The following is a 19,350-nucleotide window of genomic DNA, read 5'->3' as shown; positions in this document are numbered from 1 at the left end:
CCTTTCCCCAGGCGTCCCCCACGTCCCTGAAGGGCTCGGCGGTGCCGTTGGGCCAGGGTGGCACTGCCCCCATGGGTGCCACAGCCCTGGGTGGCATCGTGGAGTTGCCTCATTCCCACTGATCCCATGGAATCAGGACCCCCCTGATCCCATTCCCATCTCTCCTCAGGCATCCCCCACATCCCTGAAGGGCTCGGCGGTGCCGTCGGGCCAGGCTGGCACTGCCCCCATGGGTGCCACATCCTTGGTGTCACTGGGGACTCCCCTAATTCCCACTGACCCCACATGGATCCCATTCCCTGATTTCCACTGATCCCATTCCCGTCTCTCCGCAGGCGTCCCCCACGTCCCTGAAGGGCTCAACGGTGCCATCGGGCCAGGCTGGCACTGCCCCCATGGGTGCCACATCCTCGGTGTCACCGGGGACTTTCCTGATTCCCACTGATCCCATGGAATCAGGACACCCCTGATCCCATTCCCGTCTCTCCGCAGGCGTCCCCCACGTCCCTGAAGGGCTCGGCGGTGCCGTCGGGCCAGGCTGGTGCCATTCCCCAGGGGTGCCACATCCTTGGTGTCACCGGGGACTCTCCTGATTCCCACTGACCCCACATGGATCCCATTCCCTGATTTCCACTGATCCCACTCCCGTCTCTCCCCAGGCGTCCCCCACGTCCCTGAAGGGCTCGGCGGTGCCATCGGGCCAGGCTGGCACTGCCCCCATGGGTGCCACATCCTCGGTGTCACCAGGAACGCCTCTGATTCCCGCTGATCCCATGGAATCAGGACCCCCCTGATCCCATTCCCGTCTCTCCGCAGGCATCCCCCACGTCCCTGAAGGGCTCGGCGGTGCCGTCGGGCCAGGCTGGTGCCATTCCCCAGGGGTGCCACATCCTTGATGTCACCGGGCACTTTCCTGATTCCCACTGATCCCATGGAATCAGGACCCCCCTGATCCCATTCCCGTCTCTCCGCAGGCATCCCCCACGTCCCTGAAGGGCTCGGCGGTGCCGTCGGGCCAGGCTGGCACTGCCCCCAGGGGTGCCACATCCTTGGTGTCACCGGGGACTCCCCTAATTCCCACTGACCCCATTCCCGTCTCTCCGCAGGCGTCCCCCACGTCCCTGAAGGGCTCGGCGGTGCCATCGGGCCAGGCTGGCACTGCCCCCATGGGTGCCACATCCCTGGGTGTCACTGAGAGATCCCTGACTCCTCCTGTTCCCATTCCTTTCCCCAGGCGTCCCCCACGTCCCTGAAGGGCTCGGCGGTGCCGTCGGGCCAGGCGGGCGGTGCCGCGGCGGGTGCCACAGCCCTGGGTGGCACCGGCGAGGCGCCGGGCAGCCGGCAGGCCGCTGCCAAGCTGGCGCTGCGCAAGCAGCTGGAGAAGACGCTGCTGGAGATCCCCCCGCCCAAGCCGCCCGCGCCAGAGATGAATTTCCTGCCCAGCGCCGCCAACAACGAGTTCATCTACCTGGTGGGGCTGGAGGAGGTGGTGCAGAACCTGCTGGAGACTCAAGGTGAGCCCGGGAGAGGCAGATCCCGGGTTTAAACCCGACTGGGGAGGTTTAAACCTGGCTGGGGTGGTTTAAACACGACTGGGGAGGTTTAAATCCAACTGGAATTGTTTAAACCTGACTTGGGTGGTTTATACCTGAATGGGGATGTTTAAACCTGGCTGGGGATGTTTAAACCCGACTGGGGAGGTTTGAACCTGGCTGGGGTGGTTTGAACATGACTGGAGAGGTTTAAATCCAACTGGAATTGTTTAAACCTGACTTGGGTGGTTTATACCTGAATGGGGATGTTTAAACCTGGCTGGGGATGTTTAAACCCGACTGGGGAGGTTTAAACCTGGCTGGGGAGGTTTGAACATGACTGGAATTGTTTAAACCTGACTGGGGTGGTTTGAACACCACTGGAATTGTTTAAACCTGACTAGGGTGGTTTAAACATGACTGGAGAGGTTTAAACACGACTGGAATTGTTTAAACATGACTAGGGTGGTTTATACCTGAATGGGGAGGTTTAAACACAACTGGGGAGGTTTAAACACAACTGGGGAGGTTTAAACCTGACTAGAGAGATTTAAACCTGACTGGGGAGGTTTAAACCTGACTAGGGAGATTTAAACCTGGCTGGGGAGGTTTAAACCTGACTAGAGAGATTTAAACCTGACTGGGGAGGTTTAAACCTGACTAGGGAGATTTAAACCTGGCTGGGGTGGCTTTAATCCGACTGTGATTGTTCCAACCTGACTGGGATCGTTTAAAGCTGACAGGATTGTTTATACCTGACCGGGATCATTTAAACATGACAGGAATCATTGAAACCTCCCAGCAATCATTTAAACTTCAAGTCTGTACCTGACACAAATCATTTCAACCTCACAGAAATCATTTAAACCTGACAGGAATCGTTGAAACCCCAGGGACGGCCACACTGGGCCTGACCTGCCCTGTTTGTCCCTCAGGGAAGGTGGCAGTGGGGCTGACCCATCGTGTTTGTCCCTCAGGGAAGGTGGCAGTGACCAATCCCAGGTGTTTGTCCCTCAGGGAAGGTGACAGTGGGGCTGACCCACCATGTCTGTCCCTCAGGGAAGGTGGCAGGAGTTTGTCCCCTCACGAAAGGCCACACCAGGGTTGACCCACCATGTTTGTCCCTCAGAGAAGGTGGCAGTGGCCAGTCCCAGGTGTTTGTCCTCTCATGAAAGGCCACACTGTGTCTGACCTGCCATGTTTGTCCCTCAGGGAAGGTGGCAGTGACCAATCCCAGGAGTTTGTCCCTCAGGGAAGATGGTGGTCACCAGTCCCAGGTGTTTGTCCCTCATGGATGGCCATGCTGGGGCTGACCCGCCATGTTTGTCCCTCATGGATGGATGGCCACACCAGGGCTGACCTGCCATGTTTGTCCCTCAGGGAAGGTGACAGTGGGGCTGACCCGCCGTGTTTGTCCCTCAGGGAAGGTGACAGTGGGGCTGACACACCGTGTTTGTCCCTCAGGGAAGGTGGCAGTGACCAATCCCAGGTGTTTGTCCCTCAGGGAAGGTGACAGTGGGGCTGACACACCGTGTTTGTCCCTCAGGGAAGGTGGCAGTGACCAATCCCAGGTGTTTGTCCCTCAGGGAAGGTGACAGTGGGGCTGACCCGCCGTGTTTGTCCCTCAGGGAAGGTGGCAGTGGCCGTGTCCTGCCGGGAGCCCTACCTGTGTGCCCAGTGCCACACGGACTTCACGTGCCGCTGGCGGGAGGAGAAGAACGGCACCATCATGTGCGAGACCTGCATGGCGTCCAACCAGAAGAAGGCGCTGAAGGCCGAGCACACGAACCGGCTCAAGGCCGCCTTCGTCAAGGCCCTGCAGCAGGAGCAGGAGATCGAGCAGAGGATCCTGCAGCAGGCGGCGCCGCCCGGGCAGCCCAAGGCCGAGCCCGTGGGGCAGCACCACGCGCTCAAGCAGGTGAGGCCACCCCGGGGAGAAATGGCTGGGGTGGTGCCAAGGGTTGGGGTGTGGATTGGGGAGTTTGTCCCGAGGGTTGGGTTTAGGGTGGGAGGGGTTGGAGGTGGTGTCACAGGCTCTGAAGGTCATCCAGTCCTAAAACTGGTCCAGTCCCAAAGATCATCCAGTCCCAAATGTTATCCAGTCCCAAAGATCATCCAGTCCCAAAGATCATCCAGTCCCAAATGTTATCCAGTCCCAAAGATCATCCAGTCCCAAAGATCATCCAGTCCCAAAGATCATCCAGTCCCAAAAATCATCCAGTCCCAAATGTTATCCAGTCCCAAAAATCATCCAATTCAATCCCCAAAGATCATCCAGTCCCAAAGATCATCCAGTCCCAAAAATCATCCAATTCAATCCCCAAAGATCATCCAGTCCCAAAGATCATCCAGTCCCAAATGTTATCCAGTCCCAAAAATCATCCAGTCCCAAATGTTATCCAGTCCCAAAAATCATCCAGTCCCAAAAATCATCCAGTCCCAAATGTTATCCAGTCCCAAAGATCATCCAATTCAATCCCCAAAGATCATCCAGTCCCAGATATCATCCAGTTCAGCCCCCAAAGATTATCCAATCCCAAAGATTATCCAATCCCAAAGATTATCCAATCCCAAAGATCATCCAGTCCCAAAGATCATCCAATCCCAAAAATCATCCAATCCCAAAGATCATTCAGTTCAACCCCCAAAGATCATCCAGTCTCAAAATTCCATCCAGTCCCAAAAATCATCCAGTCCCAAAGATCATCCAATCCCAAAGATTATCCAGTCCCAAAACTCATCCAGTCCCAAAGATCCTTGAATCCCAAAGATCCTCCATTCCCACCTTCCAGTTTCTCTAAGCCCCATCCAACCTTCCCTTGGACACTTCCAGGGATCCAGGGGCAGCCACAGCTGCTCTGGGAATTCCATCCCAGCCCCTCAGCACCCTTCCAGCCAGGAATTCCTGCCCAAAATCCCACCCAAATCGCCCTTTCCCAGTTTGAATCCATTCCCTGTGTCCTGTCCCTCCATCCCTCATCCCAAATCCCTCTCCAGCTCTCCTGGAGCCCCGTGAGGCTCTGGAAGGGGCTCTGAGGTCTCCTTGGAGCTTCTCCAGGTGAACATTCCCACCTCTCCCCGTGCCCTGATCCATTCCAAGGCCTCCTCTGGACTCATTCCAAACGGGAGGAGCTGCTCCAACACCAAAACATCAACTGGACCCAAATCCAATCCCTTTGTTTGCTGCTTTTGCAATCCCTCATCCCACGAGCACAACCCCCAAAACCCCAACTCAATTTAGCTTCAACAGAACCTCCAAACTCATCCCATCCCAAAAAAACCCCAAAAAACAAACCCAAATCCTCGTAAAGACCCTTTGGGATTTTTTTACCCCCCAAAACCGATGCAACATCACAGATTTGTGGTTCTTTTCCCCCCCAGAGTTCCAGCCAGATGTCCCGGGGTGCCGGCGCTTCCCGAGGGGTCCTGCACGCCTTCAGCCCCTCCCCGAAGCTCCAGAGCTCCTCGGGCGGCGCCGCCCTCGGGGGCCGGCCCGGAAAACACTCGGAGAGATCCGGCAGCAAGGGCGGCGCGGGCGCCTGGAAGAAAAACCCCATCAGCACAGGTAGGGCTGGGGGGCTGCTCTGCCTCGGGACCACCGCCCGAAATTCCCAAAACCTCGGAGTTCATCGGGGTGAGGCTGGCACCACATCCCGCCGGGATAATCCAGGCTTAAATCCTGTTTTTCCATGGGATTTGCATTATTTATCCCTTGTTCTTGAGACATTCTAGAATTCCAGAGGGTTCAAATCCTGAATTTTGACCCTAAACCTCTGCGTTTATCAGGATAAGGTTGCCACCACATCCTGCCGGGATAATCCAAGTGTAAATCCTGTTTTTCCATGGGATTTTCATTATTTGTCCCTCATTCCGAGCCATTCTAGAATTCCAGAGGGTTCAAATCCTGATTTTTGACCCTAAACCTCTGCGTTTATCAGGATAAGGTTGGCACCACATCCTGCCGGGATAATCCACGTCTAAATCCTATTTTTCCATGGGATTTGCATTATTTATCCCTCGTTCTTGAGCCATTCTAGAATTCCAGAGGGTTCAAATCCTGAATTTTGACCCTAAACCTCTGCGTTCATCGGGGTGAGGCTGGCACCACATCCCACTGGGATAATTCACGTTTAAATCCTGTTTTTCCATGGGATTTTTCATTATTTGTCCCTCATTCCGAGCCATTCTAGATTTCCAGAAAGCTCCTGAAAATCCTGAATTTTTACCCTAAATCTTTGTGTTTATTGGGATGAGGTTGGCACCACATCCCGCCGGGATAATTCACGTTTAAATCCTGTTTTTCCATGGGATTTTCATTATTTGTCCCTCATTCCCAAACCATTCCAGAATTCCAGAGGGCTCAAATCCTGATTTTTGACCCTAAACCTTTGTGTTTATCAGGATGAGTTTGGCACCACATCCCGCTGGGATAATCCAAATTTATCCCTGTTCAAGCCCTCCTTTTCCATGCGTTTTTCCATCATTTTCCCACATTCCTGAGCTATTCCATGATCCCAAAATTCCCTTTTCCCCTCAGGTGGGGCCCTGCCCTTCGTCAGCCCCGCCCTGGCCGTGCACAAATCGGCCTCAATAATCCAAGTTTAAATCCTGCTTTTCCATGGGTTTTAACATCACTTTTCCCACATTTCTGAGCCATCCCAGAATTCCAGGGAGCTCCAATCCTGATTTTTCACCCTAAACCTTTGCGTTTATCGGGATGAGTTTGGAACCCAAAGGTGCCGTATCCCGCTGGGTTAGTCCACGCTTAAATCCTGCTTTCCCATGGGTTTTAACATCATTTTTCCCACATTCCTGAGCTCTTCCATGATCCCAAAAATTCCCTTTTCCCCTCAGGTGGGGCCCTGCCCTTCGTCAGCCCCGCCCTGGCCGTGCACAAATCAGCCTCAATAATCCAAATTTAAATCCTGCTTTTCCGTGGGATTTTCATTATTTATCCCTCATTCCCAAGCCATTCCAGAATTTCAGGGAGCTCCAATCCTGATTTTTGACCCCAAACCTTTGTGTTTATCAGGATGAGTTTGGAACCCAAACACGCCGTATCCTGCTGGGTTAATCCACGCTTAAATCCTCCTTTTCCATGGGTTTTAACATCACTTTTCCCACATTTCTGAGCCATCCCAGAATTCCAGAAGGCTCAAATCCTGATTTTTAACCTTAAACTTTTGCGTTTATCGGGATGAGTTTGGAACCCAAACACGCCGTATCCCGCAGGGTTAATCCACGCTTAAATCCTGCTTTTCCATGGGATTTTCATTATTTATCCCTCATTCCCGAATCATTCCATGATTCCAGAATTCCAGAGGGCTCCAATCCTGATTTTTGATCCAGAACCTTTCGCTGTTATTGGGATGAGTTTGGAACCCAAAGGCGCCGTATCCCACTGGGATAATCCACGCTTAAATCCTCCTTTTCCATGCATTTTTCCATCATTTCTGCTGATTCCTGAGCTCTTCCATGATCCCAAAATTCCCTTTTCCCCACAGGTGGGGCCCTGCCCTTCGTCAGCCCCGCCCTGGCCGTGCACAAATCGGCCTCAATAATCCACGTTTAAATCCTGCTTTTCCGTGGGATTTGCATTATTTATCCCTCATTCCGAGCCATTCCATGCTTCCATGATTCCAGAGGGCTCCAATCCTGATTTTTGACCCTAAACCTTTGTGTTTATCAGGATGAGTTTGGAACCCAAAGGCGCCGTATCCCACTGGGATAATCCACGCTTAAATCCTGCTTTCCCATGGGTTTTAACATCATTTTCCCCACATTTCTGAGCCATCCCAGAATTCCAGAGAGCTCCAATCCTGATTTTTAACCTTAAACTTTTGCGTTTTTTGGGATGAGGTTGACACCACATCCCGCTGGGATAATCCAAATTTATCCCTGTTCAAACCCTCCTTTCCCATGGGTTTTAACATCACTTTCCCCACATTCCTGAGCTCTTCCATGATCCCAAAATTCCCTTTTCCCCTCAGGTGGGGCCCTGCCCTTCGTCAGCCCCGCCCTGGCCGTGCACAAATCGGCCTCGGCCGTGGACCGGCAGCGCGAGTATCTCCTGGACATGATCCCGCCCCGCTCCATCCCACAGTCGGCCACGTGGAAATAATTCCCGAGGGAGGACTTTTCCAAGGCTCTGCCATCCGATTTTTTTTTTTTTTTTGGTTTTTTCTGGTTTATTTTCTACCACAATTCCGTGGAATCTGCTTTAATCCCAGCTGGATAACGCCCCGAGGCTTTTTAGGATGCAACAACAACACCACCACTCCTCATCCGTCCCTGCCGGGAGAAGTGACCGCGTTGGGGTGGCCGAATCCCGGCTCCGTTGGCTCCCAGATTTTTCATGGAAGCTGGCAGGGAAAAAAGGGGGAAGAATTCCTTTAAAAAAAAAAAAAATTCTTTTTTTTTTTTTGGCTTTTTTTGCCGTATTTAGTTTTGGAAATTTTTTTGGCACCAGCACAAAAAAAAAGAAAAGAGAAAAAAAAAATAAAATAAAGGACTCAGCGACTCCTCTCTGCCTTCGCCAACGCCGAACGTTTCGCCGGGAATTCCGGAATTTTGGGGGCGCGGAGAGAGGAATTCCAGCCCCGATCCTGCGTTCAGTGAGCCGATTCCATGGCTGCTCCTTTTCCCTGCTCCTCCTCCAGCCGGGAAAGCAGGCGGCACATCCCGATATTCCCGAAATTCCGACGATTCCGTGAAAACAAACAACAACAAAAGTGCAAATTCCCGATTCCGGTTGAGTATGGTTTGGTTGGTGTTTGGGTTTTATTTTTCCTTAGGGATCGGCTGCCGCCCCAAACTTGGCTGGGAAGTGGGAATTGCTGCGGGAGATTCCCACTTTTTTGTTTTTCCCTGGATTCTGGGTGGAACAGACTTCGGAACCGTTGGGACTTTCCAAACCTTGCAGTTCCTGAGAGACAAAAACCACCCCGGTTCTTTCTCATCCCGTGAATTTTGGGCCTTCCCGACGTTCCCAGAGACTCCAAAGCGAAACTTTTTTGGGAATTTTTTTTTCCTTTGGGAGGGTTGGTCGGGTTTGATTTGTTTTGGGTTTTTTTTTTCCTTTTCTGTCGTTGTTTTGAGGGATATTATTCCAAAATTTATAGGAATTGCAGAAGCTGATGCAGGCTTGGGAGCCGTTCCCGATTCCCACCGGGAATTCCGGCCGTTCCCAACCCTTCCCTCCGTGACTCGAGTTCTTCCAGGCATCCCAAGCATGCTCCTGTATCCATTTGGGATGGAATTTTCCATCTCTTTTTTTTTTTTGGGAATTCCAGAGGTTCAACCCAAAACCCCTCCGGGGCCAGTTTGGTTTCATTTTGGTTTCTCATCCTCTTCTTCCTTGGGCTTCTTCCCGAATTCCAGACGAATCCACGGGGCAGAATTCCAGGCCTTATTCCGGCGATAAGAATTCTTGGGGAAATCTGGGGGGATTTTCTTGGGGAAATTATAAATATATATAATCTAGAGATCTATATATTAAAAAAAAATAAAAATAAAAGGGGGAGAGAGGGGAGAAAATTCAGGAAAAGCCGAATTTATTTTCTTAGGAATCGCTGAAGCCAAGAATTCCTTTGGGATCCTCCCTTTTCCCAGCATTTTAATATTTAGGGATTTAGCTTAAGGAAAATAAAAGAAACCACCCTCATTTTCCAAACTGGGATTTGTTGGATAAAACCCCCGGAATTCCCAGCTGGATGCGGATTTTCGGGGGGTGTTTTCCGTAGGGATGTGAAGAGCTCAAACGCGAGAATTGGGTTGGAATTTTGGAATTTGGAGTTTTCTTTTCATTCCAAGCTTGGATCGGGAGAGATGCCGCCGGAGGGATGACGTGGAATTCCTGAAATTCCATTGGATTTTATGGAAAAGTTGCCGTTCCTTTCCCACGTGGAATTTTTTGGGGGGGGGGTTGGTTCCAGAGGATTTTCCCCTCATGGGGTGTTTTCTTTTTTTTCCTTATGGATGCCAACATTTGGAAAAAGTTGATTTATTCCTGAAAAAAATCCCAACAAAATTCCTCCAATTAAAATCCGATTTTTTGGGAGGGAGTGGGGAAACCTGGTTCGTTTATTCCCAGTGTTCGGATGATTCCTGAAAAAAATCAGGGAATGACAGAGGAGCAGAAAGATTCAGTGGGATAAAAACGACGTCAAAACTTTTGGGATCCCAGCAGAATTCCCTTGGAAATTGGAATTTCAGCCAACTCCAGATCGTTAAAATAATCAGGAATGTCAGATTGAAGGATTTGGAGTTAAAAATCCAAACAAATCTCTGTGTCCAGCCTTCAAAATGCTCCATCCTGATTTTTTTTTTTAAAGGATAATTCAGGATAAATCCCAAAAAAAACCAAAAAGATTTGTGGGATGGGGAAGATTTGTTTGGAAGGGGAGGAAAAACCCAAAATCCAACCTGGAATGAAGCTGAAAATCCAAAATATTTCATGGGATGGGGCTGAAACTCAAAATTCCCACCTGGAATGAGGCTGAAAATCAAAATTTCCACCTGGAATGAGGCTGAAAATCCAAAATATTTCATGGGATGGGGCTGAAAATCAAAATTCCCACCTGGAATGAGGCTGAAAATCAAAATTTCCACCTGGAATGAGGCTGGAAAAACCCAAATTCCCGCCTGGAATGAGCTGAAACTCCAAATTCCCGCCGGGAATGCGGCTCCTGGGATCCAGCCTGGTTGTGACGTGGTTTTTCCTGGAATGTTGCTGGGAATGTGGAGGATTTTGTTTTATTCCATCCGGATTTCTGCCAAATTTGGGCTGGATCTGGGAAAAGATTCCATGTTGGAATGCCAGAACGGTTTTTCCTTTCGGAGTCCCAATTCCGTGTCCCGGTGGGTTTTTTTTTTTTTTTTGGGATTGGGATGGTTCAGGTTCAAAATTGTTCCAACTCTTCAATACAGATTTTCCAACCCTCTTCCCGGTCTCCTTTTTCCAGGGAAAAAAAAAGAGAAACACAAAAAAAAAGGGGAAAACGGGGGAAAAAAATCTCAATGAAACGGAAAATTCCCATCGTGGAATTCTGCCCTGGAAGGGAAAAATGTTTGGGAATGGTGGAGGAGGGGGGAATTTGGGAACAAATCTTGGGTTCATTCCTGCTGCTGGATCCCCTTTGGAATTTGGGATTCTCTGAGGGCTTTTCCCTTTGGGATTCTGGAATCCCTGGGATCTGTTGGATCCCTTTTGGGATTCTCAAATCCCTGAGATCTTTGGGATTCCTGAATCCCTGGGATCTGTTGGATCCATTTTGGGATTCCCAAATCCCTGAGATCTTTGGGATTCCTGAATTCCTGGGATCTGTTGGATCCATTTTGGGATTCCCAAATCCCTGAGATCTTTGGGATTCCTGAATCCCTGGGATCTGTTGGATCCATTTTGGGTTTCCCAAATCCCTGAGATCTTTGAGATTCCCGAATCCCTGGGATCTGTTGGATCCATTTTGGGATTCCCAAATCCCTGAGATCTTTGGGATTCCTGAATTCCCGAGGGCTGTTGGATCCCCTTTGAAATCTGGGATTCCCTGAGGGCTTTTAGATCCCCTCTGGAATTCTGGAGTCCCTGAGATCTGTTGGATCACCCTTGGGATTCCCAAATTCCTGAGGGCTTTTGGATTTCTGGGATCCCTGAGGCCCTTGAATCCCTCATAGGATTCCCAGATCCCTGAGATCTTTGGGATTCCCAAATCCTTGAGTCTCCTGAATCCCTTTTGGGATTCCCGAATTCCTCAGGGATCCCAAATCCCGAGATCTTTGGGATTCCCAAATTCCTGAGATCTCCTGGATCCCTTTTGGAATTTCTGAACCCACTGAGGTTTCTGAATTCCGAGAGATCTTTGGAATTCCCAGATCCTTGAGGCTTTTGGAATTCTGGGATCCCTGAGGGCCCTGCATCCCTTTTAGGATTCCCAAATCCCTGAGATCTCCTGGATCCCCTCTGGGATTCCCAAATCCTTGAGATCTCTTGGATCCTCTTTGGGATTCCCAAATCCCAAAGATCTCTTGGATCCCCTCTGGGATTCCCAAATCCCTGAGATCTCTTGGATACTCTTTGGGATTTCTGAATCCCAGAGATCTCTTGGATCCCCTTGGGCATTCCCAAATCCCAGAGATCTCTTGGATCCCCCTTGGGCACTCCCAAATCCTCAACACTTCTGGAATTCCAGAATCCCCAAGGCCCCCAAATCCCCTTTGACATTCCCGAATCCCAAAGATCTCTTGGATCCATGGGAAAACCACCCAACCCTTGGACTCCCACGGATCCCTCGGGATCCCGGGATCTGTTTTCCCGCTCTTCCCGAGCTTTGCTGCATGAGCTGTTCCGGGAGGCTCCGGCTCCCGGATCCAGGGGGTCCCTAAAGCCATAAAATTCCCGCTCGGAGCCGCCGGGATTTTGGGGATTTTCTAGGATACGCCGCGGATAACGAGGAAGCGCCGTTGTACTTTAGATTTTAGCAACTTGTGAAATAATTAATAATAATAATAATAATAATAATAATAAAAGAGAAATCCCGGATTTTTCATGGGAAAATTCCCGCGGTGGAATTCGGGGAGCTGTGTGGTTTTTCTTGGATTTCGTTCCTGAAAGTTGGGATTTGGGACAAAAAAATTCAAAAAAGGGGTTGGAATTTTATTTTTTAATCCAAGGTTCTTGTTCCTCAGCGTTCCCAGCTTGGAAAAAAGGTGATTTCCCAAATTTTTTGTATTCCAGGGATTTTTGCGCCTGCCATTCCCGAAGAAAACATTGGAAATCCAAAATTCCAGCGGATTCAGGACTGGGTTTTATTCCATGTCTATTTTTATCCTCATTTCAGGAATTAATTATCTCTGGATTCTCCCAGCCAATTATCCCTTCTTTGAGGGGAAGAATTGGAATTTAATTCCCAAAGTTCAATCCCAGATGGAAAACTGGGAATTTGGGCCGCAGGAGGGGATGAAATGGAGGAAATTCCGAAAGATTTTGGGATAAAAATCCAACTTTGGCTCATTTTTTCCCTTTCCTTTGGGAGTGAGGGAGAAGAGGGTGGGATTTTTTTTTCCTTGGATTTGTTGTGACTCAAAATATTCTGGAATAAATCCCAAAATTTAATGATTCCCACTAATCCCGCCAGCGGAAGGATCTGGAAATGGTAATTCATTAATAATTAATAATTAATCATGGGGTTGGAATTGGAAATGCCAATAAATTGAGAAATCCCTGGATCTTCCTCACATTCCCAGGATTTTGGGGGTTGGGATGCATCTCATGGATCACCCAGACAAAGCCGGATCTGCTCCTTCCTCTGATGAGGTTTATTCCCAAAAAAAAAAGTGGGAAGACGAAAGAACGGGAAAAGAAAGCAGAAAAAATCTGGGAATTTCGTGGATTTTTGTGGATTTTCTGTGGAATTTCATGGATGGAGCATCTCCACAGGCGCATCCCGGGATTCAGACGGAGCAAATCCATAAATCCAGACTCTCCTTCATTCCCACCTGGAATTTCCGGCTCCACCACCTTTGGATTTCACCTGAACATTCCAGGAAAACTCCCGGAGCCGTCGGATCCTTTCCTTCCAGCAGGAGAACGGGCCAAGCACATTCCCAGATTTATTTTTCCCCCGATTCCGGATGAAATCCGAGCTCTCGGAGCGTCTCCGGCAGCCAGGGAAGAGCCATGGCCACGCGGGAATTCCCGTGGAATTGTCTGGAATTCCAATGGAATTTTCTGGAATTCCCGTGGAATTATCTGGAATTCCAATGGAATTATCTGAAATTCCTGTGGAATTATCTGGAATGCTGATGGAATTGTCTGAAATTCCCGTGGAATTGTCAGGAATTCCTGTGGAATTTTCCAGAATTCCCATGGAATTTTCTGGAATTCAAATGGACTTGTCTGGGATTCCTGTGGAATTTTCTGGAATGCTGATGGAATTGTCTGGAATTCCCTTATAATTATCTGGAATTCCTATGGAATTTTCCAGAATTCCAGTGGAATTATCTGGAATTCCCATGGAATTGTCTGGAATTCCCATGGAATTGTCTGGAATGCTGATGGAATTGTCTGGAATTCCTGTGAAATTGTCTGGAATTCCTGTGAAATTTTCCAGAATTCCAGTGGAATTATCTGGAATTCCCATGGAATTGTCTGGAATGCTGATGGAATTGTCTGGAATTCCCTTAGAATTGTCTGGAATTCCTATGGAATTTTCCAGAATTCCAATGGAATTTTTTGGAATTCCCATGGAATTATCTGGGATTCCTGTGGAATTGTCTGGAATTCCTGTGGAATTGTCTGGGATTCCCGTGGAATTTTCTGGAATTCCAATGGAATTTTCCTGAATTCCCGCTCACTGCTCCGGAGCCGCGGGATTGGGAAAAGAGGGAATCAGGGAATGGATCCCGCTCTGGGTGAAGCCCGGCTTGGGGGAACAGGGAAATCCGGGATATTCCCGGTTTTCCAGCCCCTTTTCCATGTGCAGCTCCTGTGGGATTGCCGGGAAATCCTGGGAATGGATCCTGAGGGGAGATGATCCCAAGGAATTGATGGATCCCGTTGGGTTTGAAGATGATCCCAAGGAATTGATGGATCCCAATGGATGGGAAGGTGATCCCGAAGAAGGGAGGGATCCTGTTGGATGAGAGGGTGATCCCAGAAAAGTGATGGATCCCTTTGGATTGGAAGATGATCCCAAAGAATTGATGGATCTTACCTGAGGGGAAGATGATCCCAAGGAATCAGAGGATCCCACTGGGTTTGGAGATGATCCCAAAGAATTGATGGATCCCGTTGGATGAGAGGGTGATCCCAAAGAAGGGGTGGATCCCGTTGGACAGGGAGATGATCCCAAGGAATTAAAGGATCGCCTTGGATGGGAGGATGATCCCACAAAATGATGGATCCCATTAGGTGGGAAGATGATCCCAAGGAATTGATGGATCCCTTTGGATTGGAAGATGATCCCAAGGAGTTAAAGGATCCCACTGGGTGGGAGGATGATCCCAAAGAGATTGTGGATCCTGCTGGATGGGTCGATGATCCCAAGGGATTACGGGATCCTGTTGAGTTGGGACGATCCCGAGGAATTGCCCTTTTAAGAGCGCGTTGCCCCTTTAAATAGGCCCCTCACTGGTGACATTGCCCTTTTAAAGCGCACGTTGCCCCTTTAAGACAGGGCCCCACCGCTCACGTGGCTGCGTCACGTGAGTTTCCCGCGCGCGGGAGCTGGGCGGGGCGGCAGCGCGGCGCGGTGACGTCATCAGTGAGCGTCGCCATGGCGGCGCCGAAGGTGAAGCAGGACATGGCCCCGCCGGGCGGATACGGCCCCATCGACTACAAGCGGCACCTCCCGCGCCGCGGCCTCTCCGGTGAGCCCGGGGGCAGCCGCGGAGGGGGCGGCGGGGGCAGCGGCGCGGCCCTGCGGGCTCTCGGTGGGCGCCGCGCGGGGCCGCGCTGAGCGCTCCCCTCACGGCCCTCAGGGTACAGCCTGTTCGCGCTGGGCATCGGCAGCCTCCTGCTGGGCTACTACACCCTGGTCAAGTGGAACCGCGAGCGCAGGTGACGCCCCGGGCGGCCCCGGCTCGCTCCCGCTTGTCCCGGCGCATCCTGGGGGGCACCGGGGGCTCCCGGGACCCCTCAGTGCCCCCCAAACCCCTCAGTGCCCCCCAGGACCCCTCAGTGCCCCCCAGACCCCTCAGTGCCCCCCAGACCCCTCAGTGCCCCCCCCGGACCCCTCAGTGTCCCCGGGACCCCTCAGTGTCCCCGGGACCCCTCAGTGCCCCCGGGACCCCTCAGTGCCCCCCGAGACCCCTCAGTGCCTCCAGTTCCCCATTCCCAGTGTCCCCAGTTCCCCCAGTGTCCTCACTTCCCCCAGTGTCCCCTGCAGTGTCCCCAGTTTCCCCAGTGCCCCCAGTGCCCCCAGTTCCCCAGTTTCCCCCAGTGCCCCCAGTGCCCCCAGTTCCCCATTTCCAGTTCCCCCGGTGTCCCCAGTTGCCCCAGTGTCCCCAGTGTCCCCTGCAGTGTCCCCTGCAGTGCCCCCAGTGTCCCCAGTTCCCCATTCCCAGTGTCCCCAGTGTCCCCTGCAGTGTCCCCAGTGCCCCCAGTGTCCCCAGTTCCCCATTTCCAGTTTCCCCAATGTCCCCTGCAGTGTCCCCAATGTCCCCTGCAGTGTCCCCAATGTCCCCTGCAGTGTCCCCAGTGTCCCCTGCAGTGTCCCCAGTGTCCCCAGTTCTCCCAGTTCTCCCAGTTCTCCCAGTTTCCCGCTGTCCGCTCCCCCAGGCGGTTGCTGATCGAGGAGCTCGAGGCTCGGATCGCGCTGATGCCGCTGCTGCAGGCGGAGTCGGACCGCAGGCACGGCCGGGGCTCGGGGATCCACGGGATCCAGGGGATCCGGGGGGATCCGGGGGATCCAGGGGGATCCAGGGACTGGGAATCCACGGGGATCCATGGGAGTGGGAATTCCTTTTGGGATTGGGAACTCCACTTGGGATTGGGATCTTCCTTTGGCACTGGGAACTTCCATTGGGGTTGGGAATTCCTTGAGATTGGGAACTGCCCTTTGGATAGGGAACTTCTATTTGGGTTGGGAACATCTGTTTGGATTGGGAACTGCCTTTTGGGATCAGGATCCCCTTTGGGATTGGAATCCCCACTTTGGGACTGGGAATGTCCCCCCTCAGGAACTGGGATTCCCCGTTGGGATTGGGAGCTGCCTTTGGGATTAGGATCCCCTTTTGGGATTGGGATCCTCTTTAGGATTGAGGTCCCCTTTGGGTTTGGGATCCCCTTTGGGGTTGGGGTCCCCTTTGGGATCAGGATCCCCTTTGGGATCAGGATCCCCCTTTGGGATCAGGATCCCCTTTGGGGTCGGGGTCCCCTCCACGCCCTCTGTCCCACAGAACTCTCCGGATGCTGCGGCAGAACCTGGAGGAGGAGGCCAAGATCATGCGGGATGTTCCCGGCTGGAAGGTTCGGGTGGCTGCTCCTGCAATTCCTGCCCATTCCCAGTGCCCATTCCCAGTCCCCCAGTCTTCATTCCCATTTCCCCCATTCCCCCATTCCCAGTGCCCATTCCCAGTCCCCATTCCCAGTTCCCCCATCCCCCATTCTCAGTCCCCATTCCCAGTTCCCATTCCCGGTCTCCATTCCCAGTCCCCAATCCCAATTCTCCCATTCCCCATTCCTATTCCCATTCCCAGTCTCAATTCCCATGCCCATATCCCCTATTCCCCATTCCCATTTCCCATTCCCCATTCCCATTCCTGTTGCCAGTCCCTATTCCCAGTTTCCCCATTCCCAGTCCCCATCCCCATTCCCAATCCCCGTTCCCATTCCCATTCCCAGTTCCCCCAGTCCCCATTCCCAGTCCCCATTCCCAGTTCCCCCATTCCCATTCCCAGTCCCTTTCCCGCTCGCAGGTGGGCGAGTCCCGTTTCCACACGGATCGCTGGGTGCCCCCCACGCTGGACGAGCTTTTCTTCCTGCGGCCCCCGGCCGAGCTGGACCGCGAGAAGTTCGGGCTGCAGCACTACGTCTGAAACCCCAAAATTCCCCAAAATTCCCCAAATCCCCAACCCCGCCTGCTCCAGCCCCTTCCCGAACCTTCCCCTCCTCCTGTCCCTTCCCCCACTCCTGGTCCTTAATAATTAATAAATAAGTAATTAATAAATAAAAGAAATAAATCCTTCGGGGATTGGGAACTGCCCCTGGGAATTGGGATCCTCCCTTTGGAATTGGGAACTGCCCCTGGGAATTGGGATCCCCTTTGGGATGGGGTTTCCCCTTTAGGATTGGGATTCCCCCTGGGAATTGGGATCCTCTTTGGGGTTGGGATCTCCCTTTGGGATTGGGATCCCCTCTTTGGGATTGGGATTCCCCCCTTTGGGATTGGGATCTCCCTTTGGGATTGGGATCCCCTTTAGGATTGAGATCCCCCTTTGGGATCGGGAACCAGGCGGCTCCTGCACATCCCCCTCTCTCTCTCTCCCTTCGGCAGCTCCCGGGGGTTTCCTGGGAATGCGGGCTGGGATTTTGGGATGGAGGGAGGGGCCGGGGCCGTGTCCCCCTCCCCGCGTGTCCCCCGATCCCAGGGATGCGGATCCCGCTGGAAAAGCGCCGGTTCGGGGGGTGAATCCCAGAATTCCAGCGCGGTTTGGAATTCCCGGGAGCGGGGCCGGGCCGGGAGCGGGGCGGGGGCACCGGAGCCACCTCCCCGCGGGCGGCACCGCCGAGCGCCGGCCCCGCTCCGGCCGGAGCATCCCCGGCATTCCCAAAGGATCCGGTCTGACCGGAGCATCCCCGGCATTCCCGGGGGAACCGGTCTGACCGGAGCTTCCCCGGCATTCCCGGGGGAACCGGTCCGACCGGAGCTTCCCCGGCATTCCCAGAGGATCCGGTCCGACCGGAGCTTCCCCGGCATTCCCAAAGGATCCGGTCCCGCCGGAGCATCCCCGGCATTCTCGGGGGATCCGGTCCGACCGGAGCTTCCCCGGCATTCCCAGAGGATCCGGTCCGGCCGGAGCTTCACCGGTATTCCCAAAGGATCCGCTCTGACCGGAGCTTCCTCGGCATTCCCGGGGGGATCCGGTCCGACCGGAGGTTCTGCGGAGATTCCACCGGATCCGGTCCCGCCGGAGGCTCCGTGCAGCTCCCGCCGGGTCCGGTCCCTCCGGAGCCTCGGAACCGCCGCCGTTCCCGCCGGATCCGCTCCGCCCGGAGCATCCTCGCTCTTCCCGCGGGCTCCGCTCCTGCCCCGGGCTCCGCTCTGCCCCGGGCTCCGCTCCTGCCCCGGGCTCCGCTCCTGCCCCGGGCTCCGCTCCTGCCCCGGGCTCCGCTCCGCCGCCGCTCCCGGCCATGAGCTCCGAGTCCTGCCCGTCCCAGGAGCAGCCCCGGTACCTCAGGTGAGCCCGGGGTCCCCCGAGGAGCGGCCCCGGTACCTCAGGTGAGCCCGGGGTCCCCCCGAGGAGCGGCCCCGGTACCTCCGGTGGACCCGGGGTACCCCCGAGGAGCGGCCCCGGTGGCACCGGCAGCTCCGGGCGGCGCCGCTCAGCCGCGGCTGCCCCGGGACCCCCGCGGGGGCGGAACGGGACCTCCCCGGTGTCCCGGGAGCTGCCCCGGGTCGGGTCCCGGTGCCCACGGGGGTCCCCCGGGGCCGGGGGGGGGGCGGTACCCACGGAACCGCTGTTGCCGGAGCAACCGCATCCCGGTCTCCATGGCTGCGGCGGGGATGCTCCGGGAGGGGCGGGAGAGGGACCGGGATGGGCGGGACGGGGACAACGGGGACAGCGGGGACAGCGGGGACAGCGGGGACAGCGGGGACACGGGGGGACAGCGGGATAGCGGGGACACGGAGCACACGCGTCCGGGCTGTACCCGGGGAGAGCGGCGGAAAGGGAACGGGGAATGGGACCGGGATGCGGAACTGGGATGTGGAACTGGGATATGGATCAGGGTTGTGGAATTGGGATGTAGAACTGGGATATGGGTCGTGTGTGTGGGCTGGGATGAGGGAGTGGGACACGGATCAGGGATGTTGGACCGGGAATCAGAACCGGGACACGGATCGGGGCTGATGGAGCAGAACCGCGCCGTGTCCCGGGGTGGGGCCGCAGCTCGCGGGGAGCCCCGGCCGTGTCCCCGCGCCGGGGCCGCTGCCAGCCCCGCGGTGTCCGTGCCAGCGGTGTCCGTGCCAGCGGTGTCCCTGCCAGCGGTGTCCCTGCCAGCAGCGATTGGGGACAATGTTCCCCTCAATGTTCTCCTGGAACGGGCGCGGGGATCGTGGCGGGCGCGTGGCTTTTGTTGGGCGAGGGACAAACACAGCTG

General features: G+C 53.8%; 3 protein-coding genes across 6 annotated transcripts in view; 2 read left to right on the top strand and 1 right to left on the bottom strand.

Annotated features, from left to right (window-relative positions):
* Positions 1–10,474, top strand: part of GATAD2A (GATA zinc finger domain containing 2A) — a 41,346-nt gene extending 30,872 nt beyond the window's left edge. For 3 of the 4 annotated variants that reach the window (XM_063403458.1, XM_063403461.1, XM_063403459.1), the window contains 4 exons: positions 1,235–1,514; positions 3,161–3,450; positions 4,914–5,097; positions 7,523–10,474. In XM_063403458.1, the coding sequence (XP_063259528.1) occupies positions 1,235–1,514; positions 3,161–3,450; positions 4,914–5,097; positions 7,523–7,653 (885 nt within the window). In that variant the 3' untranslated portion in view covers positions 7,654–10,474. Of the gene's footprint in view, positions 1–1,234; positions 1,515–3,160; positions 3,451–4,913; positions 5,098–6,069; positions 6,153–7,522 lie in introns of those variants that run through there. The other variant, XM_063403460.1, reaches the window with a different exon arrangement.
* Positions 8,310–10,860, bottom strand: LOC134553621 (uncharacterized). Its single transcript, XM_063403533.1, has 2 exons — positions 10,143–10,860; positions 8,310–10,111 (listed from the first exon to the last, which is right to left on the bottom strand). Exons 1-2 carry the CDS (start codon positions 10,648–10,650, stop codon positions 9,615–9,617), a joined length of 1,005 nt encoding a protein of 334 aa, XP_063259603.1. The 5' UTR covers positions 10,651–10,860; the 3' UTR covers positions 8,310–9,614.
* A 3,879-nt stretch (positions 10,861–14,739) lies between these two features.
* Positions 14,740–17,215, top strand: NDUFA13 (NADH:ubiquinone oxidoreductase subunit A13). The gene is made up of 5 exons (XM_063403582.1): positions 14,740–14,897; positions 15,009–15,087; positions 15,808–15,879; positions 16,428–16,497; positions 16,947–17,215. The coding sequence occupies exons 1-5, from the start codon at positions 14,804–14,806 to the stop codon at positions 17,064–17,066; spliced, it is 435 nt and encodes a 144-aa protein (XP_063259652.1). The 5' UTR covers positions 14,740–14,803; the 3' UTR covers positions 17,067–17,215.
* Positions 17,216–19,350: the final 2,135 nt, after the last annotated feature.

Source organism: Prinia subflava, chromosome 8 (genome assembly GCF_021018805.1).
Source record: "Prinia subflava isolate CZ2003 ecotype Zambia chromosome 8, Cam_Psub_1.2, whole genome shotgun sequence".
NCBI classification, from domain to species: Eukaryota; Metazoa; Chordata; class Aves; order Passeriformes; family Cisticolidae; genus Prinia; species Prinia subflava.
The sequence above is the reverse complement of the archived record's forward strand: the minus strand, read 5'-3'. Positions and strand labels throughout refer to the sequence as shown.

Coding starts and splice junctions, on each gene's coding strand:
- LOC134553621 (XM_063403533.1), bottom strand. CDS start 10,650: ATGAACCCAAGATTTGTTCCCAAATTCCCCCCTCCTCCACCATTCCCA. Junction 10,112..10,142: donor TTTTTCCAGCCTCATTCCAG/GTGGAAATTTTG, acceptor GCCTCATTCCAG/GTGGGAATTTTGATTTTCAG.
- NDUFA13 (XM_063403582.1), top strand. CDS start 14,804: ATGGCGGCGCCGAAGGTGAAGCAGGACATGGCCCCGCCGGGCGGATAC. Junction 14,898..15,008: donor CCCGCGCCGCGGCCTCTCCG/GTGAGCCCGGGG, acceptor CACGGCCCTCAG/GGTACAGCCTGTTCGCGCTG. Junction 15,880..16,427: donor CAGGCGGAGTCGGACCGCAG/GCACGGCCGGGG, acceptor TCTGTCCCACAG/AACTCTCCGGATGCTGCGGC.